The sequence below is a fragment of the Anas acuta genome, chromosome 8 (assembly GCF_963932015.1).
Source record: "Anas acuta chromosome 8, bAnaAcu1.1, whole genome shotgun sequence".
NCBI lineage: Eukaryota > Metazoa > Chordata > Aves > Anseriformes > Anatidae > Anas > Anas acuta.
This window is the reverse complement of record NC_088986.1, coordinates 16,730,757-16,751,202: the sequence shown is the minus strand read 5'-3', so window position 1 is coordinate 16,751,202 and position 20,446 is coordinate 16,730,757. Positions and strand designations below refer to the sequence as shown.

At 41.1% G+C, this 20,446-nt stretch overlaps 1 protein-coding gene across 2 annotated transcripts in view; it reads right to left on the bottom strand.

Moving 5' to 3' along the window:
* RGL1 (ral guanine nucleotide dissociation stimulator like 1) overlaps positions 1 to 20,446 on the bottom strand; it is a 75,138-nt gene that overhangs the window by 28,443 nt on the left and 26,249 nt on the right. Inside the window, exons 2-4 of one of the 2 annotated variants that reach the window (XM_068691108.1) lie at positions 18,283 to 18,334; positions 18,126 to 18,170; positions 6,591 to 6,668 (exon numbers count right to left, since the gene is read on the bottom strand). In XM_068691108.1, the coding sequence (XP_068547209.1) occupies positions 6,591 to 6,668; positions 18,126 to 18,170; positions 18,283 to 18,284 (125 nt within the window). In that variant the 5' untranslated portion in view covers positions 18,285 to 18,334. Of the gene's footprint in view, positions 1 to 6,590; positions 6,669 to 18,125; positions 18,335 to 20,446 lie in introns of both variants that reach the window. The other variant, XM_068691107.1, reaches the window with a different exon arrangement.

Below are 20,446 nucleotides of genomic sequence, written 5' to 3'. Positions count from 1 at the left end.
CATTTGCTGCCCTTGAGAAGAAACGCCCTGTACTCAATAGCCCCAGAGACAGATAACAATGGGAGCCTTCCGAGATCTCAGACAGAAAAGAAACATCACAGACTACATTTTTCATGGTTCGATTATGAGATACACGTTTTTCCTTTCTGATATTTGCAGCACAAAAAAAAAAAAAGAAAAAAAAAATTAACTCCTCTCCTGCCAACCATGGGCTCTGGGCTCTGTTCAGTGATACCTTCAAATTTTGCACCTGTCAGAAAATCTTCCAGTTTCCATGTCAGTTTTGCTTAGAATCCATCTCAGAACATTTCAGCCTTTAAAACCTATCTACTCAGGTTGGGAGATGTGTATGTGATTCTGTCGCTTTATGAACTGGAAACACAGAACTACTCACCCACTGACATTTGCCCACAAGCTGCCATGAAATGGGATGAGATTGTAGCAGCTCCAGGTCTAATATCTCTTAAACTGAGCGAGGAGGGCATGGAGGAGGTGGAGAACAAGCCCTTCTTATCACACAGCCACAAGGGATTCAATAGGTTACATGGAAAGTGGGCATAGCCCTTTCTCAGTTGGGAAGACAGCTGTATCCCTGGGCCTGAAGAGGTCTGCATCAGAATTAAACAGAACACTTTTTGGCAAGAAGGGAACACCAGTGCTTTCTTTTCCACCACAATTATTTCTAGAGAATGAGTACAAGGGAATCTCAATGACTAAGGAGAACACAGAGAACCTCAGCTGCAGAAGAGATTAAATGAGTGCCTTATGAAGTTAGACAGGAACACGGACAACGCTTCCCCTGATCTGCCAAATACACAGCGAAGCCCAGCAGTGGAATCATCCTCACAGAGGGTGATTTCCTCCCCTTGCCGCACAATGGCTTTCAGGCTTGCTCATAGAAATTAAATTAAGCCAGGTGTATTTTCTCAGTTTTGCTTGTTAAACAATAACACAAGGAATTAAGTTTCAGCTCTGAATAAGGGGTCAAATGTACGTAAACTCCGTGCAAAGGCTGCTGTAATGGTAGCTTCTCACCCCCAGCCTGTTTACAAATAACTTGCTAGTGGCTTGTAGCAAATGCTCTGCTCTTCTCTTGACTTGAGAATGTCTGGCTGCACAGCATGCCGGGGTCTGTCTGTGGGACACATGAAGTCACTAAGGGAACAGCTCTGTAGTTAGTCTGTTTTAACTGAGATACCAATCAGCATTTTTCTTTGCTCTTTTAATTATTCTTTTTGCTTGGTTCTGGTTGTTTTCATAACTCTTCCCCTCTTCCACTGCTTATACTGCCCTGTGTTTGACTGCTTCTCATGTAACCGCATTGGTTTCTGCTGTTGTTTTAGCTTAATTGGCTTTACTGGAATGAATGCTGATTGGTGCTCTCACAAATGAATCTTAACTGCTTCCCACCCTGGATTTCCCAAGGCATCAGAAACTTCCAGCAATTTTTATTCCATTTGTCTCACATTCCTTTGGTGTCTGTTCTCCTGGAGCACAAAGTTTCAGGCCCATTTTTATTCCTGCAGGATTGTAACTGCGCGTTCTGCCTTCCAACAGGGCTGCTAACCTCAGTAGGAAGCACCAGATGAGCTTTCTGCCAGAGCAGTCTAAATGCACAAGAAGCCCTGGGACAGTGTTTGTTTATCCCTCTGACAAACTCCAAATACTGCAGTATAACATTATAAGTTTTGGTATTCGCTACATTAATGAAGAAGCAGAAGGGTAGACATGCAAGGCATGCCATGTGGTAACTGAGTAGTTCCTTAATTTTTTTTTATTTGAACTGTTTTGTCCAATTGCTGTGGAATAAAACAAGGAGATTTCAGTTCAGCTTCGAGTTGCTTTGTCTGTAGTTTCCAATCACATGCCACATTCCAAGTTTTAATAACAAATAAATCCCACATTTTGATAATAAAGCAGATGCAACTAGGAGATGACATTCAAGACAAAAAAGCCCCAAGTATTCTGATTCATTTCTGTGGCCTGTCATTCACAACCAGTGCACTCCAGATAAGCCAAGTGAAGCCAGTAGCAAACGGAAACCACAACCTTCAAGAGGAGGAGGCTTGAAAGGACTTGAAAGGACTGTTACTTGAGCTCATTCAGGATTTAAAAGCCTCAGGACCCAGCCACCTCAGTGCCTGGGACTGTAGAAGAAAGAGAGGTTGAGGGCTTAAATCTCTTTTACTGTTCCTGCTTCCCAGTCAGCTGTTCTGAGTTCTTTAGGAATCCTCCCCTTTAAATTGTATAATGTTACACAGGCAAGTCCCCAGAGGTACAGGCTGCTACAGTATATTATACTTCAAAGGCTTTAGGGTTCTTTCTCTGCCTTCCTCCAGCTCCAGCCAGGTCTTAGTACCTATCTTATGGGAAAGAAGTGTTCTGCTCCTGTAGTACATCAGCTCTTTGAATTGTTATTGTCTGCCAGCGCTGATTGCCCAGAAATCAAATTTAACACCATCTTTTAGTATGGGGATGGAAACAAGGCACAACTTTTTCATAGAACACTTTGCATATAAAACTCAACCATTTGGCAGTGAGTTAAAAGTTAACTGAGGAGCTCCCCTACTACGGGGAATAGAGATTACAGTGATCACATGCAACACACACAACAATTTCATGAAGACTGAGGTCCTCAAACAGCCTTAATTGCTTGCCTAGCTGACTCCCTTCCCAGAGTACGTCAAGGGGCTTGAAATCTTTCAGACTAGATTATCTCATTTAAATTTCCCATCAGTATGATACTGATAAATTTTCATTTATACTTAGCACATGTATGATTTTATTCTGAATGTGTTATATCTAGGTATTAGATCTGTGTTGTGATTTGTTAAACCTATTTATTTTTGAAAGTTGGCAGGAGTCCTCAGCTAAAAAGCAAGCAATGAAGACAGAGAACTCCGAAGACAGGGACCACCCAACAAAGATGAGGAAGCCACTCCGTCCTACCTTGACACAAAGGTACCCTGATCTGAGAATCAGCCCCAGGAGGTTTTGTTTACATGACACAAGGAAGAGTAACAACAAGGATTGCTAATAACAGGAGACAGAGGGTCAAGTAAGTTACTCCTCCCAACTACCTTATCAGACAATTAAGAGAGGCATAGCATCGGATTTCTGGGAACACGGGCTGAAGTCCATCTAACTCAGACACTGCACTGGAGTATGTGACCTTCCTGAACTGTATTCTTTCATACTGAGATCACAAACTTTCAGGCTGACTAAGAGCAGTGAGAACTGCGGAAAGCAAGCTCTGGAACATGAAATCTACACTGGGACTCGATCCTAAAAAAAAAAAAAAATACATGCAAGGCAGTTTTATTAAGGTCACAAAATATTTCACTGGTCAAAGCTTGATCATCATCCTAACATTGTTTAGATCTTTTTAAAGTTACAGAATTACTGTACCTTTGTTTTAACTGCAAACTACTGAATACAGTTTTAAAGAAAATGGCAATAATAATAAAAATCCCCAAAGACATTTTGTGTTAAACATAATTAAGTCAGATCTCCATTGAACAAAAAAATAAATCTTTGAGCACTCCTGTGGCCCAAAAATGATAGGAATGATGCTTATGTGTGCAGGAGAAAATTTGCGTGGCAGAAAGGATCCTTAGAAGGCAGGTTTCAAGCCTAACGGAAGTCATCTCAGGTCAGTAACAACTCTGTGTCACTGAAACAAGTGTGAGAATTAACTGCTGGCTCAGACCCAGAATTTGGAAATGCAAGAGTAGGTTTATAGCTCCCACAAGCCTCTCAAACGGTACTGTGCCACAAGTGTGCTCAAGCTCTAGTGTAGGGCTTGCATGTTTTTAGCTATATTAGCACTGGATGGAATAATAAAATGGTAAAAGGAATTCACGTACATCAGACACTTTTCTTCTCAAAATATGTCATAACTCTATGCCACAAGTACAAAATGAACAGGGAGTTTCAACACAGAAAGTAGTAAACAGTGGGCTTGCAGTATACCAAATATGACAAAAATCCTCTCATACATACCTAAGATTTTGCAGAAACCTCTATAGTTTTTTAAAGCTCCATGAGATATTTAGTCATGAATTCTCTTCCCAGTGTTGTTTTTTCATTTCTGTAGCTTTTGTGTGTGTGTGTGTGTGTGGAAACTTTCAGGTCAGGAAAGGGAATTCACATTTATTCAGGATCTGTTAAAATGTGCACATGACATGTAAATTACTTTGTTGATAACTTCAGTGAGCTTTCTATAAACAAGTAGTTGGGTAACGGATATCAAAATTAGACATAAAAGATATGGATTTTTCATGAGGGCCAAAGGATTCATCAGCTGTGCTGAATATATTAATGAAAATTGGGTCAGATAAACTCATCAGAAGTTGTGCTACTGTGAGAACTGGAAGACATACCCCATGCTTTTGTCAGTTGCTGACTGCATGAAGATGGTGCATGACAAAGGGAAGGCACCAGGGATGCAGCAGGAAGCAGCTAGGCCCAGGGTGAACAACAGACTACGTGCATATCAGTAAAAAAACAATTTTGCTTTAAAAATATAAAAGCACAAAAAAACAAACAAACACAGACAATATGTTCTTACTAAATGGTATTTCAGTTGCACCCTCACCTTCAGACACAACATTGAATTGATGTGTTTTGCCCACAGGCTGAGCGACACTAGAATCAAGACTACTTCCACCTATTTTCTCTCCATCTCATAATCAAGCTCCTTCACGTCTGTGGAAAGGTGGGGGGATTAATCCTGGCATGGTTTATATTGGCAAAAGCATCTTCCACATCTTCAGTATAAATCCTTCATCTATTTTGCAAGAAAGGTACTGCTTTAGCTCATATATAATGGTTGGACTGGCTGAAATATGGGGAAGTCAAATGGCCTGCCCGAAGTAGGAAGAGTCCTTAAGAGTTTATTTTGGATGACAGTGTAGGAACCTGCTGGCTGGCTATTATTTCCTTCACCTACAGCACTATTCTGCCTTCTTGGTGCTTGTGACCAAGATTCAACTATCAGCCGTTCTTTGATGGGTTCTTCAATGCAAAATGGGAAGAAAGCATTAACAGCTCTCTCTTATGCCAACCAGGAAACAATCAGGGAACTGGGCTCTGGTGTTGAGTCTCATGGGGCAAGAGGAACAGCCCAAACCATTAGAGCTTGTAGCTTTGTGTCTGCAGTGTTAAAAATACTAAATAAATAAATATAAATAAAGTAACAAGCATTAATATTTTGCATTAGACTAACTAAAGCCTTTTTTGAGATTCGTTTATTGTTTATAAACATTAATTAAGCTCTATATTTCTTCTGCAGTCAAGCAAGCATAATTACTTGTGTTTCCAGAGAAAGTTATTGAAACACTCACAGACAAGGGGGCTTTCACCAATTTATTCATGGTGGTTAAACAAAACAATTTCTACATGGGTGACAGAAGGCAAAGCAACCTTACTATCTGACCACTGCATTCAGACAGTGAAGGACAGGAAGGTGTTGGGTATGTTTAAGGAAAATTTCTGGACTGGGGACGCTGGAACCATTTTACAACAGACTCAAAACTCCCTGTCCAAAATGCATATGCCATCAGAAATGCAGAGAGGTAAGCAGTGTGAAGGGCAGGCTCAGTATTTTAGGAAAGGATGTGATTTGAATCAACAATCTGCCTGAATTGTAGAAATGAAAATACTACACTGTATTTCTCAGTCTCTCTCAGGACTGTGTATTTCACATGATTAAAAAAAAAAAAAAAAAAAAAAAACACATTTTCTTCTATCTCAGAACAAACAGAAACTAAACTTGAGGCCTCTTCTTCAATTACTCCTTGCCAAGACAGTGCACTGAGAAAACACTAAGTTTTTTTAAACCGATAGAAGATGAGACAGAATTATAGAAAAACAGTCATGAGCAATGCTGACAAGAAGCTTCTCCACATACTGTAATCAAACATAACCACTTAGATACTTTTTATTGCCATAGCGCATGCAAACCACACATCATACAGATGTCAAAGTACAAATTTAACACCCAATGTCTAAAGATAAAATGCAGTTTTATATGATGCTAGGAGGATAATAACCAAACCACCTTTTTCCATTTAAACTACATTTCAAAAGAGCTTTGGTATTTTTATTGCAACATAGGGTGACATCAGAATTTAAATTTCACTCAAAAAGCAACCCTATAAATCATAGGGGAGCTAATGAAGAAGACGCATGCATACACATGTTGCCTGAAACAACCTCAGCTTTGGTCTGCAGATGCAGACTATTGCGATGTAATGCACAATAAAATCAGTCACAAGTGATAGCCATTTACTGCTATAGATAAGGCAGGGAAAACAAATACGCCTTGTTTGTTTAATCAACAAAATGTTGGCCTGGATGCGTTCCTCTCTTGTTCAAATACAAGACAATTTCCCTGACTGACAAATCTCTGGGTTATACCATTGGATATGTCTCAATATGACTCTGGATATTTGGCTTTTAAACAAGCTTATTTAAGCAAGCAAACAGTGCTGTGAATTTTCAAATGAGACAACAGCTATGCTGCCCACATCCTCCTCCAATACTGACTTTTGGCTGAGGCTCGCTGTACAGTGCAAAACCACACTTACTTCCTGACTACTGTTTTGGATCCGGAGGAATTCTGGCTCCCAACTTCTTCACAGCTTAAGGTCTCCAGGTTTCCATACCTGAAAAAAATGACACAGGTGTTTAGAGGAACTTCTACTGAATAAAAACAAAGCCCAAGTAATATAGTTCTAGACAATTATCACAAACAACTAGAAAGTGTTTCTAGCTTGAACTACAAACATGCGATATAACAGTTGGCAAAATCATGGAGCTTGTTTCATTAAGGAGCAGAAATGTCCTAAAGAGACAACCAATATCTTCAAACCTAACTTATTAATTCATATGAAGTAGCCTGCACATGGGAGGAAGCAACCGAAACAATTTGCTCAAAGCTCCCAGACCTTCTCTGTCAGTTTCCATGCCATCCTTTTCCAGAGTGACATGCCAGTGTGCAATAAGGCTGTACAAACCACTTTTTCTGACTCAATTTCTGTTTCTCTAGTATTTGCCATTCCTTCCAACTCCAGGTGGGATTTCACGCAAGTTTTTCTAGGTGGCAATTACCTACTTGTGCCAAAAATCTTGACACAGTTGCCATGAGGGGGAATGGTCCACAGCTCTGTGAAAATGCCACTGGAAAAGAAAAAAACAGAGGCGCAGCTCCAATAACATAAAGCAAAATCTCCTCTTCTGTACATAAGTAATGCATGTGCCTTGTGGGCAGGATTATGCACTACATTTTCAATGGGAGTACCGATTACTTCAGATATACAGCACCATAAAGAATTTAATGACTCCTTACAGCCAGCTTTAGCGGAGGCACAACTACTCACAGTTCAGAATAAGACAAGCTGATTTTACATATCCTGTGCTTGAATAACTGTGTTAGTCAGGCACCTACAATTAATCTGAATAGTTCAGAGAACAAGTGCACCTTTAACTGTGCTACAATGTTCTAGGAGCTTCAGACAAATAAAAAATAGGGGACTGTTAGTTTGTATAGGGAAGGTTCATGGCAGAACTGCAATGAATTCATCCAAGGTGTTTTGTCTTGAAGGATAGAAATAAGAGATGGTAGTTTTATGCTCTCTGAAGTATCAGTCTAAGGCTTCACATGTAAGAGCTGCAGCTCAGTACAGGAAGATTGTAAAGAACATATTTTTGCATCCCCATCCCTCACCCTCACTGATATTCTGCCCTGTCATGGCTCTCAATCTCAAAACTTAACAATACTTTAAAATAATTAGTAAAGTTTCAACAATCTTCTGACAAAGGTTTAATGCTGGAGTATTCCACTATGGCTGGGAAGCTGAGGCAGAGATCACTGGTCTGAATACACTGCTCATTCCAGCGTCCATGTCCAGCTACACTGCAGGTAGCCATAACAGAAAAGGATTTGCTCAAGTTGTTACCATGCATGTTACCATGCAAAGCTGAGACCATGGCTGCTTGTCCCCAGTAGCTTCCTCTGACCACTACACCATCCCTCATGAAGTGCAAGATCCTACACCAGAGGTGAAGACTTCAGTTATCACAGCATTTTTCTGCCCAGGTAAAAAAGCATACTACACACATAAAAACTTGCAAATCTTAGGTTCTGAAGGGCATAAATTCCCAGTATAAAGAAACAATCCTGCTGATCCTACAGGACTGCAGCAACATGAGAAAAGGCTTTAAGAACTTCAAAAATGGAAAGGGTCCTTGGCCATGGAGGTACGCACAGGACAAGCCATTTCACCATTGTGATTTCACACATCTAATCCAAACATCCGAAGAAAAATACGCTTCGCCAAACTGACAATGGAGTAAGAATCCACTTCTAAACTAACTATGTTGACTAACCCCTTGATCTCCTCAGGATCGTAGTGAATCCTAGCAGGAGCATTCACAGAGGAATCACGACTTAGTGGAAGAACAAATGTCAATTTTGTTCTGAATTTTTTTGGTGCATCAATGTCCTCTCTGCTTTCTTCCATGTTTCCCAAGCATTATCATACCCTATCCATGTTCTTTCTATTGAGATCAGCACTCTTGAAGAGGTAAAATTGAATAGACCCCTTCTTTCTGACTCTACTGTGCCCAAATTCACCACTAAACCATACCTGGCCTCTCCCAGGTCCCAGTCACACCTTTTTCCAATTCAAAGTGAATGCAATTCACTGCTTGAGGTACCACTGCTTTACTGCAAGGACAAAACAAATCAGAGAAGCCTTGGAACAGTACTGCTAAACACCTCCGTGAAGTTCATTAATTCACTACGCTGAAGTGTAAAGTTCAGCCTATATTTATTTGATTTAACTCTATTGACTTCAATATTTGCACTTGTAGGCCTGTAGATTGCCCTGCATTTCCAAGTATTTTAACACTGGGTGACCTATCTTAACAAAAAGGTACAAAAAGATGGGGGCTAAGGGCAGGGGACATTTAGAGAACTCTGCTGACACCTTCTCAGTGATGACTGCCTGGACAGAACCGAGACTTGCTGCTGATACCACATGCATCACACGCTGCAGCAGCTGCTCTTGTCCTGTTGCTCAGTGGAGAGCATTTCTCTCCCCACTACCGTCTGCTAGGTAAAATGACCAAAATAGATCTTAGCCAATACAAAAGACATTTTTCTCCCCTACTGAGCAAGGAAAGCTCCAATTCTCGAATAACAATTACATTTTTATATTCTCTTTTCAAAACTTGTCATTAGTTCTTTGAGCAAACTTTATTGAGATGACTCAGAGTATCACCGTCCTAACATTGTGTCAAATATAAAGTATGTATCTGCAGAACATGAGGCATTTGCATTTAAATCCCACTAGAGATACCCATGCTGATTTTTGCAACATAAATTTATACCACTGTAAGAGAAAGCATGCAATTTTCTGTGCAAAATCTGAGAAGTGTATAACACTTTGTCACTTTGCCAAATGCAAACCTCTGCTTATCTATGGGCAAAAGGGCTTTGCATGAACAACAGGCCATTAAATATGGCTCAGGAGGAGTTAATGATACATCTGATGCAAAGAACAGTATTTCTGCAGACTTCCACTGCTGCGTTCTCACCAGCTCCTGGACAAAGAGCTATTCACTACCCAGTCTTGTATGAATGCTTTGCATACAAAAAGAGACATGAGAAACAAAAGGATCCTGTAGCCTACAGAACTTTTCAGCCTTGCTTGGTGTTCGGGAAGTTATAGTCTCCACTCAAAAGAACTGACTAAGCAAATGAGACCAGAATGTAATGGGCAGTACTGAATATTTAAGTACTGGAAAATAAAGTAGAAAACACACCCCTGTATCTCTGCTAAGAAGAAAAGGGAACAAGAGGGAGGAAAATGCTCTTTGAGCGACTAGGAAATAAGAAGAAAAGGTGATTCTCTGCAGAAGTGCCCAACAAAGCCCTAAATAATGCTTGTAAGCATCAAAGCAAGCAGCAAATAACCAGAAGCATAGATATTCAGCAAGAGTTGTAAAGTGTTTTGAATTATACATGCAGAATCATGGAAATGAGGTCACTTCTTTAGCTAGTACAAACCACCTGGTATACAGGAAAACAATAGGGGAAAGAATAAAAGCTACAACAACAGCAGTGAGTCTAATGCCATATGAAACTACTGTCCTAAAATATCTGGACCTGCTACTGAAGGACCTGTTCCCGCATGCCTCCTCACCCATGGTGGACGTGAGGTGACTGTGAGGAGGGAAGCAGCTCTGGATGTAGCCAGAGACCGCTGTGCTGGAGGAAGGAATGGAAAGGCGAGCTGCTCAGACCGTTCCTCCTTGGGAGAGTCGTGCAGGAGACATGGCACAGACACCCCAGGAAAAGCTGGGCACAGTGGATCAGTTCACCGTACCTGTGACCAGGGGCTGGGGGGTACAAACTGGAAAGTAACCACCCAGAGACGTCAGAGCCTGGAAAAACAAACAGCAAAAGCAGGTGCTTTGGGAGAGTTCTCTTTTTCATACTTTCTTGACTGACCATTTCTGCCCTCCTTGTGCAGTGGCTTAAGGACTCTACCCAGCCTGTGCAGTGCCCTCAGTTTACACTTGCCTCCTTATTCCGTCCTAGCCAACCAGGTCCTCCTCAAGCCCATCTCCTCCATGTCCACTCTCCACCTTCACCTTCTTTTTTTACCCTCTTATTAAGCCATCCTCCAGCAAAAGAAATGAACTGAAAACGTAAAACTAACTTCTTATTGCCATTGCACTGCTGGGCTTACCCAGCTCCAGCTCCCCACCGAACAAACTCGATTCCCTTCTCTGCCAACCCCTCGAGACAGGGACCGATGGCTACTTTATATGCTACTGTGCAAGCACAGTGCAGCCCTGCTTCTAAGCACCGCTGCAAAGGAACACGATTACCATGACAAAATTAAATACGCAAGGGAGGAACTTGGCTTGCATCTGCTCTCATCTGGACAGCAAAATCCCTTTGGCGTTCACCACATTTGTGAGCACTGGGTTCCACAGTCCAGCCAGTAGCAGGGGGGAGACTGAAGGCTGGGGCAAGGGCACCCGGCCGTATTCCTACACCCGGTACCTGGAGGAGCTCATCTTCTCCTGGCTCAGCCTCCCCAGTCCCTTTGTCTCTTTCCAGGAACTTCCATCCTGCATTTCCACATCCAAATGCTGACAAGATGTATTTATTTTTCTTTAAACTTTACTGCCAACTCCTACCAAAGAGACCATATCAGAATGCATAGTGTTAAGCACTTGGCAGGTTTTCAAAGCTGTCTAGTGTGTTTAGATGCCAAACCTCCATGCATACTAAAGGGATGGGGATGTCCAATTACTCCTAAATAGGTCTGAAAATACATTCAACACTTTTCAACATTCCAGCCAATGACCAAGATTTTGTTTAGTTTGACCTCTATTCTATGGTAAAAAACCACACCTTTATAGACTGAATACAGCCAAAATAATGAAGAGAGCTCCAGTTTCTAATAAAAAGCAAAAATTTAATTTGAAGCCATCTGGAGGGGAAAAAAAAAAAAAAGAACAGATTTATTCAAATTGCACATCTCTGGTTATATTAAAGAACAGAAATTACTGAAGAGCACAACCTAAAGGCCACTACCACAAGCTCTGAGAATCCAGTAAGTCCCTTCTGAGCGATACAGAGGGAACTGTATCTGTCTTAAAAACACTGCGAACTTTCTCTTAACAATTTTAAACCATATGCCTTGCTTGACATTTTCTGTGACTCCACTCACTGCACTGGATGCGTTGCCTTTAGAAACGTTTCTCTCTGCCCAGGCGGTTTGTGCATTTCTGTGATGACGAGAGCAGCACAGGATGTGAGAGCCCAAGACACTGCAAGCAGGAGCACCATGCAACTGTGTGACCCCTGCCGCACACTAACTGAACCCATGTGTTTTTGGCTTTGGGAGTGCTTCCTGCTGGCCCCCTGTGTCATGTGAAGAGGACTTAAGGCAGTGGAAGCAATATGCGTGTCCCTTTACCTCACCCTGCTGTGCTGGGAGGGAGATAACCGCCAGGTCCTTCACAGCCAGGCCAGCAATGAAGCCAGCAGTGCACAGCCCAGAAAGGCTCCTCCTGAGCACGAATGGCTGCGGAGCCTCACATACTTACAAGCTGACCACTGCTTACTTTAGCACAGAAAGGCCCAAGCTGGATAAAAGGTTTTGCCGCACATCATTCTGAATTATTCACTCCTCTAAGGAACTTTTTTTTTTTTTCTGTCCTAATACTTAAGTTTCTCTAAAATATAGCATGGTTTCTTATTCACCTCTATCACTCAGACAAGAGAATTTCAGCTCTATGGGACAGAATAATGTTTCATGCCCCAAATTCAGTTAACGCTTGCACTGCTTGGACAGGACACTCTGTAGACTGCGTCAAAAGGTTAACGAGTATTTTTCCCCACACTTAGGGTATAAAACATCCAGCCTTCCCAGGACACCTGTCCAAGAGCCCCAGGACTCTGTTTAATCAGAATTTGTGCAGACACCCCTGCAGCACATCCAAAGGGAGCTGACTGCGCTGAGAGCTACCCAGCTTCCACAGCGATTTCTGGGCAAGTCTGTCAATGCAAATATTCATATGGACGGTACACCCTCAGCTGGGAGATGCGGGTGCTGCTCCCTCCCACGCTGTGGCACAGAGCTGCTCCCCTGTAGAAAGCTGGCTGGGCCTTTTTGGAGTTGGCCACATTGCTGTTCTTCCTAATGCCAACAAAAAATAAGGGCTCAGCACTGCCATCCACAGTTGTTCCCTTACACCACAAGCCTGCTCTACCACCAGGAATAAGAAATGGGGCTCAAACTCTCCACATGAAGCCCGAATTGACAACTAATGCCAAAAATATTACTTGCTTTTGCTGAGAGCCTTTGTTATCCCTTTTGACTTCACTGGAAAAGAAAATACAAATATTTATAGAACAAAGATTATGCACTGACACCCAACTTTGTCTCTGTACTGTTGTTAAGAGTATTACTAACAAGAAAGTTGCAAAACTGTAAACCCTTTGATATTTATTCTACACTAATATAGAGATGAAAACTGAGCTGGTTAAATTCAGTGACTATCCATTTCTCTTTTTATTTTTCCTTTTAACATCTGTTTTTCTTCACAGGTTCATATTCCACAGCTGCATATAAATCATTCTAACTTTCATAGTTTAAATTGCATCTATCTTTTGTCCCAGCCCATAAAAGTCTGGATTATCCATGATATTCGAAAAACCAAGGGAAACATCCATGGACTCTTAGACATTATACCCCTGAGATTTGTGAGAGGGGAAGGAAGTGGTGACCTCCTAGGATTTCCTGAGAATTCTTTCATTTATTACAAAAAGCTGGGGATAACATTGACAAGGTCAAGCAGGCTACGTGCCCTTCCTCTGATGGCTACATTATGATTTGCTCTGAGAGGTATATAAGCCAGAGAGAGATCAGAATTGGGCTCAGAAAAGTAAGTTCTGTGGATAATTTTTTCCCTGTTTTCTTTCCCTCTTATGACATTTTCACCTCTTTAAAGCCACATTGGAAGAGGAGGGCAGACACCTATCCTCCTGACTTGCTGCTGCTCTAAACAACCTGACTGCCCAAACAACCTGAACTTACCCTATTCTCCCTTCATACCCTCAAAGCCAACCCCACAGGGTTGTTCTTCTCTTAAAGCAGAGCTGCTGCCACAGCAGTGCGTTACCAAAAGCTCTAAAGGGACAGGAGCTCAATCTCTTCAAATCCAGAAGATCGTGAGGACACAGAAGTGCACAGCATCGAGTCAGGATCTTTCCTTTCAATCAACAGCCAAGAAGGCTATGAATAGTGAAGCCTTGTATTTAGAAGCAGTCTATTTTCCTGTTTCTCTGCTTGAACACCCAAATTACATCCAATACAGAATAGCCATGCACAGACTTCAAAGCTAAGAATTCTGTCGAAGAAGTTAGTCCTGTCTGCTCAACTTCTTTCCTAACCAATGCTGGTTTTCTTGCTCCTCTGATGCCTGCCTGAGAACATGAAAGAAAGGCTCTTAAGTTAGACATGCCACTTCTTTTGTGCTGCAATCTAACTGTAACGTTACAGATGTAATGCCCAGATATGAAAATATTAAGAACTTAATTGCAGAGTTAACTGAGCTAAATTGCACCAACTACACAATTTACAACTACCTTCACTACATTTCACAGGAGCCCAAAGAGTTTAGGTGTCTCATGACCAGTGATTCTCAGAGAATGAGTAAGTACTTTCTTCAGGCTGCTTTTAAAACCCTATCATTAATGACTACATTTAAAAACAAAAACAAAAAAACTACATAGAAGTAGAAACTAAAGCACATGATGCATGAACTTCATAACGATCTTGACTCCTTTTCTTGCTCAAATTCCTGATATTTGAGTATCTGATTTTATGGCTTCGGTGTTTTACTAATTTAGTACATTCCTATTTTTAGTTTGCTACGATCCTTTTCTCTAGGGGAAAAAATAGAAAGAAAACAGAGCCATTTATCTAGAGGACTTACTAATGTCAGTACAAAAGCAGGATTCCCAAAAGACTTTTTCATCATCCTTACAGCAGTGCAGCCTAGCAGATTTTGAACATTTCAATGGCTAGTGATGAAATACCACAAAACAACCAAAAGCATAACAAGGCTAACTGACTGTAGGATGGACTGTTGTTTCAGTGCCCCCCCCCCTTTTGTCCCCAGTCCCAAATTTAAAATTCTTTAATCCTCAATTACAGAGAGATTATTTAATTATTTTAGTATTCTTTGAAGGGCTGAATCAACAGTTCTGGAGAGTGATGCTTCCTATTAAACATCAAAGGCAGAGAAGCTCGAGGAGAGGCACCACAGCCGATAGCCACTTCCCGTGCCTTGGAATCACAAAATTGTTAAGGTTGGAAAAGACCTCCAAGATCATCTGGTCCAGTCATCCTCCTACCACTATCACCCACCCTTCCTTAAACACCCCCAGGGATGGTGACTCCACCACCTCCCTGGGCAAACCGTCCAAGAGCCTGACTGCTCTTTCTGAGAAGAAATGTCTCCTCATCTTCAACCTGAACCTCCCCTGGCACAACTTGAGGCCATTCCCTCTAGTCCTATCACTAGATAACTGCGAGAAGAGGCTGATCCCCAGCTCTCCACAGCTTCCTTTCAGGTACTTGTTGAGAGCAATGAGGTCTCCCCTGAGCCTCCTCTTCCCCGGACTAAACAATCCCAGTTCCCTCGGCCGCTCCTCACAGGACTTGTGCTCCAGGTCCTCCTCTGGACACGTTCCAGGGCCTCGATTTCCTTGTAGTGAGGGGCCCAAAGCTGAACACAGCACTCAAGGTGCGGCCTCACCAGAGCTGAGCAGAAGGAGACGATCACCTCCCTGCTCCTGCTGGCCGCACTATTCCCAATACAAGCCAGGTCCCTCTGCAGGGCCTTCCTACCCTCTGCCAGATTGATACTTCCCCACAACTTGGTGTCGTCTGCAAACTTACTGACGGTGCACTCAATTCCCTCATCCAAGTCATCAATAAGGATATTACAGAGGATGGACCCAACACCGACCCCTAAGCCCAGCCCTGCAGCAGCTTGGCCTTTGGCAGAGCTGCCCAGAATGCCCACCAACCCCAACAGGGTCAGGCCTCCAGCAGAGAAACAACACTTGTGCATGAAACAACCACCTGTCCCGTAGATCTACCCACACCAAGTCCTCTGCCAAGCAGCACACTGAGCAGGGCCAGCACCCGTGAGACCCCTTTCCTAGTCGTGTGCAAGGGCTCCGCAGACCAAGAACGTTGCCCTGAATCCATCACTTCGGTGGTCATCCAGCTTAACTGACTTGATGAAAGATTCTGAATTTGCTTGTCTGATACTTGGGGCCTTTTATAATTTATGCCAAGTAAATAAGAACCATACTTGTACTGCTCTCTGTGTAACAGGCTGCTGCCTCCAGAACAGAGTGAAAAATATCCAGAATAACCAAGCTCAAACTCCAAAACTGTCATGTGGGGTACAACCCTTCTTCCCTCTTTGCCTCAGTATGCTCCTAAACATCTGCCTGACAGTCTACTCCTCTCCCTCTTTGTCTCTATAATCTTTCGACAGCAGAGGGGATTCAGGGCAGGGCTGTTGCAAACACTTTTAGGTGTGTTTGTAGAGTGATTTGGAAAATGAAGTCACAGTCTCAGGTGGGATATTTATTTGCCTCACCAAAATACCTCACAGAGAAGTAAGAAAATCACTAAAAAAAATCCACACCTCTGTTGAACTGGATGGCAAACACATACAAAGATGCTTTCTGAGCACTTGAACATGATATATGAACACACTTCTAAGACAAAATAAGTTACTTGAGTTTTACACAAGAGACTTTAATTGAAAAGATAAGTGTTCATCTTCGGGTTTAAAGCCACCTTTGCTGACTAATTCACAGTATATAAGCTGCCTGCAAATTCTCATTGATTACAGAAAGAAAATTTCCCCAGATGTGTATCAATCAATATGTAAGAACCCCAAAAGAGCTGTATGACAATCCACCAACACAGAGAAAAAAAAAGCATCGTTAGGGGAATGGTATTTAAAATAGCCATTTTGGGCAATGCATAATTGCAAAGGCTATTATTTTATTTATTCAAAATTTTAAAAAGTATCTTCTGTCAAAAACATATCTTTAAAAAATAATTCACTTAAATTATATAGGAAATATTACTGGTTGAAAGTGACAACGTAGATGCATACAGCTATTGGTTTCTCTGACAAATCTGAGACTCCTTGGTAATTAACATTTTTATGGAGTAAGATTCTCATGACACATTGTCATTCAGCTGTCCAGCTCTGCTTTAATCTTACTGGAATTGCACAACCTCAGTGCCTTTCACACGCTATTCTTCAAAAGATGCGTATATCCAAAACATAAAATCCAAAACTGAGGGCATAGAAAGAATTACACATTCAAAAGAAGGAATCCCTCAGCATCTCTTTATTTCTGCATATATTCATAATCAATTTTTGTTGCTTTTTATGTTCTACAACACAATTTATATGGACTGAGAAGTAAAGCTGACTGTAGTGAATCTAACTGTACAGTTAGCCTTCCATGGATGGCTTCTCTTTCCCCATCTGACTTCTCACCTGGCTGTGAAGTTGCTGCATTTGAGCAAACACAGTTATTATTACAATCGCAGCAGGCCTGGCAGTTAGGCACTTCAATAACATTATTAATTGAGCTATATAACATTCCCACAAAACAAGCGGTATTATGCTCCTTTTCAGACATAAAGGAAAAGCATAACTTATCCATGCTTTGTTCCTTATCTGCCTAGTGGGAGAGAGAAAATTAAAACCTAGGAGCTCTAATGCCAGTCCTCCAACTGCTATATGTCAAAATAACTGTTTCTGTACATCATTCAGTTTTGAAAATGAAATAAATATGATACTTCCAAAAAATAAAAATAAAAAAAATCACCTCTGACCTAGCCACATCTCAATTACAATTTCAGGTGAGAAGAATAATATTAAATATTCTAAGCTTTTATACACATGTAGCAGACGCGATTTAACAGCCTTGTCATAATAGCTATCGAGGCATCAAGGAGTTCCTTTTTGGAACAAGGAGTTCCAAAACATTATGACTGCATGTTCATCTAAAGTAGCAGAAGTGAATGGTGCATTCTTGCCTACGTTTGTACAATCCCTGTTTCAAATCAGTAGCCCTCAAAAAAATGAGAGTTATTTATGAAAACGCTAGTGTTCAACAAAACATAGCAATCTATGCTAGGTATGACTTTGCAGCCCACTTTTTTTTTTTTTTAGGGGGGGGTGGGGGGTGGTAAATCTAGGTTAATTTTCTGGTGCTGGTCCCAGTTTGGTTCCCTAGCAGCCAGACATGGCACATTTTTCTGACATGGGAATAATTTTCCTACCAGGCTTTGATAAGAATTAGAATATAAGCAGCATACATTTACACATTTTATATCTACAGTGGAATTCTGAATCTTGCAGTATTCTTGACATCTGTGCATTGGGTTATTCAGTTCATGTCCAATGAAAATAATGGAAGAAATTTCTGACAATGCCTCCCTGTCACATAAATGACAGCTCAGATTCCACCATCCACTGGCTCTTACCTGTCAAGGAGAAGCTCTAGTACTTCCTTAGTAGAAGCAAAGCCCCTGTATGTTGAGAGAAAGATACTGATGTAGGTAAAATCATTATCCCCAAAAGCTGTCAGAAGGTTCTCCACAAGTTTCTCCAAAGTTCCAGCTTTTATTGTCCTGATCTTACATGTTTCGTACTGGCTGACAGTATGTCCTGGAGGTAACTGGTCCCCTTCAACCTACAAAGTTAAAGCGAAGACAAAACACAAAAATCAGACAGAAGCCAAATCCCTCACGTAGTCTTCACACTAAAACAGATTAAGTTTCATCTTTTCACAGGAAGTTATTTGGTAGCCCATCTTAGTTACTATTTTTTGTAGATTTAGTTACTGTATTTTGTAGATTTGGGCTCACCAAACGCTGTATCAAATAACAGAGGTTATTTAGTAAGTTGATTTCTCTGACATGTTCCACAGCATATTTAATATTTTGACAGGTATCAAGTTATCTTGTGATCCCACCATATATATTATGTAAAAGGAAGTTCATTATCCCACAAAGAGATTAATATTGCTAGAGGAAACAATAGTGGTGATTCACAGTCTCACTTAACTTCTGAATAAGCACTAAAACTGACCACAGTTAAACCAGCGTCAGAACTTGTGATTCCATTGCTGCAAATACCATATAGGCTTATACAAAACCTAAGGTCACGAGCACATTCAGACACAAAGCCTTTCATGACAGCAAAGAAAGTATCAAAGACATCTTGCAAACATGCCATTATAACACTTCAGTTATCTCCTACAGTTCTTGTTTGTCACAGTACTTGTCAACTAATCACATGTTTGGGCTTTTTGGTTTGGTTGCTTGTTGCAGGGGGTGAGTGGATTTATTTATTTATTTATTTATTTTAAGTCAGCATTTACTTTTACTGCTTACAGCCTGCTTCATGTGTGAAAGAACAAGAAACACACCCTTAAAATTCCTACTTAGAGAACAATTCAAAAAATTATGTTTGTGACTAGTTTAAATACTTATCTGTGATGAAAAGTCTTAAAAGCAGGATTATAAATTATACAAGCAAACAAAACAAACAAAAAACCAAGAGCAATCTAATGTGAAATTTCTCTTTACTGGTTGAATAGGCTACCTGTGGGAAGGAATGTGCAACAAGACCACTGATCTGTAAGACCTGAGCCTTACAGAGGCAGCATCAGGAACAGTACAGCTTCCCTTCTACTTCTGTTATTTAACAGGAACCAAACTGTCCTCAGCTTGAGAGCATGCTGTGACGCACCTGCTCTGCTACCTTGATCGCAATTACATGCATAATGACTGCTTAATCACTGTAATCACACAGCACCAACACTGGAACAAAAAAAGCTGTTTCTCTTGAGAGAAAGATGGCCTCATCCTACCTGAGGGTTTGCAATCACAAACAAAAAGAAAAACCCTGTCAAAGATCCCCAGACATCACCAAGATTTTTGTATATGAACTTGTTCACATTCACTGAGCTCAGAAAACATTGTGTTCAAAGCAAATACGTATGTATCTAGGATTAACAGGAATATAAAAAAGGAAAAATCATATAATCATGAAATATTTTAAGACTGTGAAAACCTATTCTTATATCTGTTTAGGTTAGTTTTATTACGTCAGTTGAAAAATACTACAACACAACCTTTTACTTGGCAAGAACAGACAAGAGCCAAGCTTAGTCTTTGTGTCATCAGTTCTCCTTCAGTCTCAGAACAAAAACCAAGGAGTTCAACCCGCTTTCAGCATAGCATGATGGCTCTGCAGATTTCCTTCTCATACTTGCTGTGAGTGCATGCTTTCAGCTAGGACTGCTGCGATGATACTTTTCTGAATCACAGCCTTCCTTACCTAGGTAACAGCTCCTTCTGCATCCTGACATGGCATATCACCATGCCAGATTTCCCAGAGAAGCTTTACAGTAACATTTTGCAATTTAACAGCTCTTCTGGGTTCTGAATATTGAGTCCGTGTTCAAATGGGAGCAGACTGATCAATGTCAAACATTCCCCCAAGTAACAATTTAAGCCATATTTTGGGTTTCTATGTGACTCCTTGACAACACGTCTCAAATTCACCCTGAAGAATTGCCTCCCAGATTAACTATGAGATCCAGGCACAAGGCCATTTTGACCAGAGATTGTGCTTCAGAAATTATCTAATAAGGGATGAGTTAGAAATGAGGCTAACTGTTAGAACACCACCTTGGTACTAGACTAAAGACTTGAGGATACCACATTAATGACGTACAGGTGCTAAAGACTCTGGATTGGCATACTGGCAAAACAAAAGGGAGTAATTAGGTATGGAT